Source organism: Carlito syrichta, unplaced genomic scaffold, assembly GCF_000164805.1.
Source record: "Carlito syrichta isolate Samal-C Ts95f unplaced genomic scaffold, Tarsius_syrichta-2.0.1 Scaffold308807, whole genome shotgun sequence".
NCBI classification, from domain to species: Eukaryota; Metazoa; Chordata; class Mammalia; order Primates; family Tarsiidae; genus Carlito; species Carlito syrichta.
In genome coordinates, this window is record NW_007252903.1 from 180,138 (window position 1) to 188,577 (window position 8,440).

The 8,440-nt window shown below is 39.4% G+C and overlaps 1 protein-coding gene across 3 annotated transcripts in view; it reads left to right on the forward strand.

The window, feature by feature from the left end:
- The window catches only part of PCYT1B (phosphate cytidylyltransferase 1, choline, beta), a 114,788-nt gene that overhangs the window by 53,406 nt on the left and 52,942 nt on the right, over positions 1–8,440 (forward strand). For all 3 annotated transcript variants that reach the window (XM_021716416.1, XM_008065820.1, XM_021716417.1), the window contains exon 2: positions 1,040–1,139. In XM_021716416.1, the coding sequence (XP_021572091.1) occupies positions 1,040–1,139 (100 nt within the window). The remainder of the gene's footprint in view (positions 1–1,039; positions 1,140–8,440) is intronic.

The window sequence follows — 8,440 nt, forward strand, 5'->3', positions numbered from 1 at the left end:
GCAGGCTCAGGCAATCCACTCGCCTCGGCCTCCCAAAGTGCTGGGATTACAGGGTGAGCCACCGAGCCCGGCCCAACTTCAGCTTTAAAAATAACAAAGATGGTGTAGTGGTGACTGTGGCAATGGCATAGTTAAAGACTACAGATGGACGACTCTGGATTACATTCGCCTTGTTTACAAAAATACCACTAGCTTTGTCTCCGTTTGTCTGGAGAGAGTGAGGTTTCCATTTTCTGAGGCTGACTAAAAACTGCAGGCCCACTTCCTGGGTAGGCTTCCAAGTGACTACATCTTTCTCACAATGTTCCCCAGAGCCCCAATCCAAGCTGCCTGGGGTGGGGCCTCAAGTCTTTGGTGACTGTTGAAGCTATCGCAGGAGCAGTTATCTGCAGCCTGCCTGAATCACTGTGCTTTTAGGCCCTCCCAGGGCATAGATAACCACGGTGGCCTTTGGCCTGAAGAGACATCAGAGTTTGCAATTGGCCAGGCTGGTGTGTGTGAAATATAGGCGATGTCATGTCATACTTCTGAGTATGGCATTCCTTCCAGCCAAGTCTTCTGGGTGTGGGTGAGTCTAAATGTTTGAAGACTACTCTCGTTGGTTGTGAAATGTTCAAAACTGGACCTCGTGACTTTCCAAGGGCATGTCTTGGCATATTTCTTAACCTTGCTGAAACTTGGTTTCCTTTTTTGTGAATTATGGATAGTATTATTCTGTACTCTAGAAGTATAGAAATATCTATCCATCGTAGGGGGTTATGAGACCTAAAAGAGAGAATACCAGAGTAGTACAATATGGTACCTGGCATATAGTAGACACTAAAGAGCTTTTATTATTTCCGAAGCATCAGTTAAAAAATGTTTCAGTGACGGTGCCCTATCTTTATTTCTAACAGTACAATATGTCTCTGAGAGACTCAGCAGATGTATTCAACTTCTTAATCATACCTGTGTAGCCAGCGAAAATAAAACTTCAGTGGAAGTTAATGCCCAAGGAAAGTTTGTCAGACTATATTCCCTTTTTCTTTTTCCCTTCTAGACCCTGACTGCACCTGCCCCATTTGCAGATGAAACCAGCTGCCAGTGCCAAGCACCTCATGAAAAACTGACCATTGCTCAGGCCCGCTTAGGAACACCAGGTGAGGTTGGATTTCTTGTTTCCCAAATGGGCCCTGCCTTGACATAAAGTATCAGAAAGGCCGGTCATTATCTAAGCAGTACTTGCTTTCAGTCGGAGAATTGGATTTAGACATGATAGCACAGTACAAGAAGGGTCAACACTAACCGTGATAAACAAGACCAACCAAAGTAACCAAGAAAAGATGCAGCAGTTTGAGCCCCAGCTTTGCTACTTATTAGTGTTACAGTCTTGAGTAAGTCACTAGAAATATCGGAACTTGTTTCCTTATGTACAAAACAGGGACAACACTACCTGCTTCACAAGTTTTTTTGTGACAACTAGATTTGGTTAAAAGTAACAAAGCTTTTTTTAAACCACGAAGGTTTACAGAAACCTAAGCTACTGTCTTTATTACCATTCTTAAAAGTCTGCATTTAAAAAAAAATGTCTCAAGTATGTCTTTAAAAGACTGATTTCTGCCATAGAAATGTGTTCGTTCATTCATTCCTTCAGCATATACCAGAGGATGACTCAGGAAGAGGTTTAAAAAGAACTATAAGGTACCATCTCTGTTTCCCAGGAGCTTTCATTATAATTAAAGAGACAAGATATGAAATTAAAACCACAGATAGCATGCACACACATGCTTAGGGGTTACATCCTGCAACACAGATGATAACATTTAGAGAAGGGCAGATTCTTTTGGCCAAGAGTGGTCAGGCAAGACTTCAGGGAAGGAGCAGAACAGAGCTGATACTTTTGGGAGAAGTAAGATTTGGACTGTGTGGGGAGAACATTGAAAGGTATTCTGGATAGGTAGAACAGGAATAGTGAAGGCACAGAGATAAGAAGTTATGTAGGAGTAAATGTGTGTTGTTCCAGTTGATTGGGATGGATTGAAAAATAAGACTAGTTGAGCAGGTAAGCTTTGAGCCATTTAAGATGGCGTAACTCAATGGTTTCCACTTAACATTGCAAAAACCCAAACATCCCAAACTTAAAAGAATTTGTAAGACAAAGGACAGTTTGCTTAATAATAAAAATGGATATTTATGAAGTGTTTACTATGTACTGAGGTATTTATATGTATCATGCCATTTCATTATCACAACTCTATGTGGTTAGTACATTTAATATTTCACAAATGAGGAAACGAAGGCTTAGAGAAGTTGTGGATCTGCACAAGGTCATTCAGCACCTAAGTGGCAGTGGTTCTCACACTTGAGCCTGCATCAGAATCCCCTGGAGGGCTTGTTAAACCCAGATAGCTGGACCTCACTTCTAGAGTTTCTGATTCAGTCCAGCTGGGGTAGGGCCCAAGAAGTTGCATCTCTATAACAAGTTCCCAGGTGATGCTGCAGCTTGGGGACCACACTTGGAGAATCACTGGTAAATGGTAAGGCTGGGATTGGATCTTAAACTTGTTTGTTTTAGAACTTGACCTTGTCACCACACGATTCTGCTTCCTCTAAGAATAGCCTTCAAAAGAGTGAAATAGGCGGATAGTGGGCAGTTAGTAAGTTTTTCCTTGAGCTTCTTTTGAGAAAGGCCACAAGAAGCTCAGGGAGGTAGTTCAGAAGAGTTAACCAGTCATTCCTAGACTTTAGTGCTCAAAGAATCACCTGGTAAGCTTGTTAAAGAAGCAGATTTCCTGCTTTTCAGCCCCCACCCCCAAATCTGGGATGGGGCCCAGGCATCTGCATTTTTAACAAACAGCCAGATTTCTAACCCAACAGGATATCCAAGAGATGTCAAATGAAAGTTCAGGTGATTATGAAGAAAACAGATTTGACCTAAGGTTCAAGTATGAGCTTCAGGCTAGAGGAGAAAGAGACCCTACTTTTCTAGGGAAAGGAAAGGGAAGTAGAACTTACCCTATATCTGCTTGGTGTGATGCCCCATACTCTATCTCATTTAATCCTTGCAAAACTGTGTGAGATGATTATTACTGTGTCCTTTCTACAGAGGAGGCACATGAGACTTGCAGAACTGAAAAGTAACTTGTTAAGTGTCCTAGCTGACACAGTAGAGCTAGGATTTGACCCAAGTCCCTTTCACCTCAAACCCCTGCTTTGCCCATCACAATGAGCTGTTCTGTGAAGCATGGTCCACAGCAGGCTATGGAGTTAAGTGAGCATGCTGGAGGGTGGAAGGTATGTGAATGAGAAAGACAGAAAGTGGTTGTAATATTCTGCAGCAGTGGGACTATGCCATGCTCACTGCTGTTTCACTAGTGTAACACATAACCCCAAATCTGAGAGGGCTTGCACATAATGTTTACCTATTCCAAAAAAGTTACTTGGAGGTCCAGCAGTGAAAGACATTGGTTTAATAAAAACTATGGGAGGCATCGATGGCTACAGGTCGGTGAAGAAACTCACCTTGGGACAGTATAGCAAACAGTTTTATAATCAAAGCAATCATGTTAATGATTTACATTGCTACCTACATTGCTATCGAGTGTTTACAGTTACACTGATTAAGAATGACTACACTGTTTTCAGCTTTGCTTGGTCACCTGCATGAGTAATGAGTAATGTCTTATTACTGGGAACATGCATACCCTTCAGAGACCAGCCTTGGCCACAGTTTAGCTCAAAGAACACATGCCACACACCAGAGTTTAGCAAATGGCTGCTTGAGGTTGAATGCTTTTAAACATTCCCCTTTGATGGGGGTAGTTTGTTAAGGTGGTTGAGTGGTGATCTGCTCCATGTCATCATGAAGGGGCAAGTAGACACAGGTACTAATGTCAGGTGATGGACAGCAGGCAGATGGGTGAGTTAGTCACATGACAGTTGCCATGTTGATTGGATCTGTGTCATGAAGGTCATGAAGAGCTGATTAGGTTAACTTGTTTATGAGACAAGCTGGGGAGGGGGTATCAATAACTACCTCTGAGAAATCAGTTCTGTCCTTGGCTAGTGATTAGAGGGTAAAGTGAACTGCTAGAGAAATGTGACAGATCTAGGCAATGTTAAAATGGCCGCTTGTTGGCTATATTAATTCCATGTTATGTCCTTTTGTTATCCAAATATCGTAAGTGTTGGAGCATTGTATTGTTAGCAGAGAAGTTCAGAGAACTTTAAAAAATCTTATTGTTTGACTAATATTTAAGGAGTATATTTAAGAAAAATTTTAATGTTTTATTTTATTATTTATTTTAATATTTAAGAAAAACATTATTTTTTGAAGGGCTTGGTTGTTTTCAAGAGTAGTAAGCAATTGCCTCTTTGTGGCATTGTCTTGAGCATTCCCTCAAAAAGACAAAATAGAGCAGAATTTGGTGCTTATAATGCTCTTCAAGATTATAGTTATAACTGAAATCTCTCATTATCTCCTATACTAGCCATATTTTGTCATTTAATACAATTGTCTACAATATGTTTCACAAATTTAGGTCTGCCCAAACAGGGGCTATGGTATAAATTCTGGAAGAGGTTCTGACAACTGCTGATAGCTCTTGGCTCCATGACTTTGTATCTTAAGAGAAAGAACAGATTAGAGCAAAAAGTAATCAGAATTGGCACCTTTGGTCTTAGTCCAGCTGTGGAACTATAAACCTATATGGTATTGTGTGTATTCTGAGGCACAGAGAACCTCTGCTCTGTCTTGACGTAAAGGAAAAGTCCAAGAGATTGCTTCATAGGTTCCTTTTCATTTAAGCTGACTTTTTTTTTTTTTTGAGTCAGGCTCTTACTCTGTCACCCTGGAGTGCAGTGAAATGATCACAGCTCACCACAGCCTCGACTTCTTAGGCTCAGATGATCCTCCTGCCTCAGTCTCCTGAGTAGCTGGGACTATAGGCATTCACTACCATGCCTGACTAGTTTTTTTTATTTTTTGTAGAGATGAGATCTCGCTATGTTGCCCAGGCTGGTCTTGAATTACTGAGCTCAAGCAGTCCTCCTACCTCCGCCTCCCAAAGTGCTGGGATTATAGGTATGAACCACTATGCCCAGCCATAGCTGACTTTTTCCTTGAAGGGAAATGGTTCTGATTTTCTATTTTCCTTCTCAAAAAGGGGATTTGGATTTTCTGTTTCTATAAGGTGTAGAATTTTCCAGACTTTATTTTTCAAGAACCACTCTAATGAATCTTGCCTTGTATGTGTGCCATCTGTGCTGTAATTTACCTAATAACTTTTCTTTACATATACTCACTCTTCCAAAACTTAAATTTAATGTATTTTAAAAACAAACATCAATCACTTTCATTTATAGAAAATAGCATCACTGGCTATAAGTAGAAGGTAAATATATAACTATTTGATTTTAAAAGGTTAATTTTGTGCCACCTTTTTTGCACATCAGTTGTACACAAAACAGTACTAAGTTACCATAATTACTGGGTGTTTTGTAAGAGCCTCTTTCTTGTTTTAAAGAAAAGAATCCATATCAGTATGTAATTTTTCTAGCAAGCACCAACACGGTGGAAGAAAGTGGTGAAGTTTGATTTGCACTCAAACATCATCACAAATTCGTTGTGTGACATTGGGTAAACTGCTGAACTTTGCTGAGCTTCCATTTGCCCCTCTATGAAATGACAATAATAAATCCACTTTCCTGTAGTTATCTCGCAGGGATGATGCAAAGATTAAGTGAAATAAATGTGCTTTGTGAATTGTATGTCTTTCTAAGGCATTGTTTAAATGCCTTGAAATAGCCATAATCAAAGTCTTGTTAATAGCCATAATCAAGGATGAACAATCACTCTTTTATTGTTGCTTGAATCTGGAGCAAATACCAAGAAACACCTAACATACCCCATAATAGTGTGAATTAAGATGTAGAGCAGTTGGTGATTGCCTTCTGTCTACCTGTATGTTAGGTGTGAGTTTAACTTTCTTTTTTTTTACTTTATTTTATTATAGAGATTTGAGGCACAAGTCAGGATGAGGTAGATATGTAATCTACATGCAGGTGAAGTTTGGGCCTCTAACCAGTCCTCAGTTCTCCTGGTTTAGGACCAGGTACCCTTTGTGATGTTATGTGCCGCCCCACCCCCACCTCCCAGCAGTGTCTCACTAGAGCCAATCCCTCCCTTGTGTTATTGTGGTTAATGTTCAGGTCCCAATTATGAGTGAGAACATGTGGTATTCAGTTCTTTGTTTCTGTGATAGATCACTAAGTATATACTAACTGCCAAACTGCTTTTCAAAGTGATTTTACCATCTTAAATTCCCACCAGCAGTGTATGAAAGTTCTAGTTGTTCTCACCACCACTTGGTATGGTCAATTAAAGAAAAATTAGCCATAATAATGAGGCATTATCTCATTGTGGTTTTAATTTGTATTTCCCTAATGACTAATGATATTGAGCATACTTTCATGTGTTTATTTGCCATCCATGTATTTATTTTCTTTGGTGTCGTGTCTGTTCAACTTTTTTTGCCTTATTTAAATGGTTTGTTTATCTTATTATTGAGTTTTGAGAGTTATTCATATATTGTAGATACAAGTATCAGATCAAATAAAAATTTTGCAAATATTTTCTCCCAGTCTATGATTCACCTTTACATTTTTGTAAAAATGCCTTTGAAGTGCAAAAGTTTTAAATAGATTCCAATTTATCTCTTTTTTTGTTTTTATAGTATGTTATTTTTGGGGTCCCATTTAATAAATTTTTGACAAACCCAGGGTCATTACAATTTTCTCTTGTTTTCTTCCAGAAGCTTTATAGTTAACTTTTACATTTAGGTGTATGATCCATTTTAAGTTAATTTTCATATATGATGAGAAATGTGAGGTAAGCTAGTCCCCTTCATAGTTCCATTCACTTAGAAGTGCTAAATAACTTATACAAATTTGGAAAGTAAAATCCAGGAAGCTAAAATAATCAGATTTTCTCCACAATACTGTATCATGGTCATTATTTGCATCCATGATCCTTAAGCAAATATTTACCATTATTTTGATGCTATGTGTAATTTACCATGTTTAAATTATCTGAAACATACTAATCAACATGTAGTGTACAGACATGGTTTACCTGAGCTTCACGTTTATCTGATATACCTTCCTCTGACCATTCAGGATAAACAGGAATTTACTTGAAATACTTTTCAAAACTTATAACAATCTGTGGGCAGAAAGACTATAATAAATGGTATTATAGTTTTCTTTTTCTTTTTTGTTTTATTTGTTTTTTTGAGTTGGGGTCTCACTCTGTCGCCCAGGCTGCAGTGCAGTGGCAAGGTCATGACTCACTGAAGCTTGGACTTCCTGGGCTCAGGCAATCCTCCCACCTCAGCCTCCTAAGTAGCTGGGACTACAGGTGCATGCCACCATGACTGGCTAATTTTTTGGATCTTTTTGTAGAGACAAGAGCTCACTATGTTGCCCGGGCTGGTCTTAAACTCCTGGGCTCAAGCAATCCTCCTGCCTCAGTCTCCCAAAGTACTGGGATTACAGGCATGAGCCACTTTGCCTGGTCTAGTTTTCTACGCTGTATAACATATTACCACAGACTTAGTGGCTTAAAATAACACACGTTTATCATCTCATAATTTCTGTGGGTCAAAAATCTGAGCCTGGCTTAGCCAAGTCTTCTGCTTAGGGTCTCACAGGCTACATTCAAGGTGTCACCCACGCTCAGGTGTCATCTGGAGGCTGACTGGTGATAGATCCTCTTCCAAACTCACTCAGGTTGTTATCAGAATTTATTTCCTTGTGACTATAAGACCAAAGGACCAGTTTCCTACTGGCTGTCAGCCACTAGAGGCCACCTGCAGCTCCTTGCCATTTGACCCTCTCCATAGGCCCTCTCACAACATGGCAGCTTGCTTCTTTAAAGCCACCGATGGAGAAAGAGAGGAGTCTGCTAGCAAGATGGCATTTTATAATGTAACATAATCATAGGAGTGACATCTATCACCTTTCCCATATTCTACTGGTAAGAAGCAAGTCACAGGTCCCACACATACTTCAAGGTGGGGAAGGATTACACTTAGACATGGGAGGAGGCAGAGATCACTGGGCGCCACCTTAATGTATCTCCACCACAGCCATGGAATAATTCTTCTGACATTTTTTCCAATTGACTTCTGATTATTGCCAAACCTCTAGCTTCACAAGCCAGTGGTTCCCCACAAAGATGTTCTGGAGAGTCTCCAGATTGCCTAAATGGATGTCCAGAAACATCTCAAATAATAGATTAAAATGAACATACAGACTAACCAATAAAACCACACACACACACTATATATATATGTATTTTTTATATATATATATAAAATTTTATATATATATATATAGTGTGTGTGTGTGGTTTTATTGGTTAGTCTGTATGTTCATTTTAATCAATTATTTGAGATGTTTC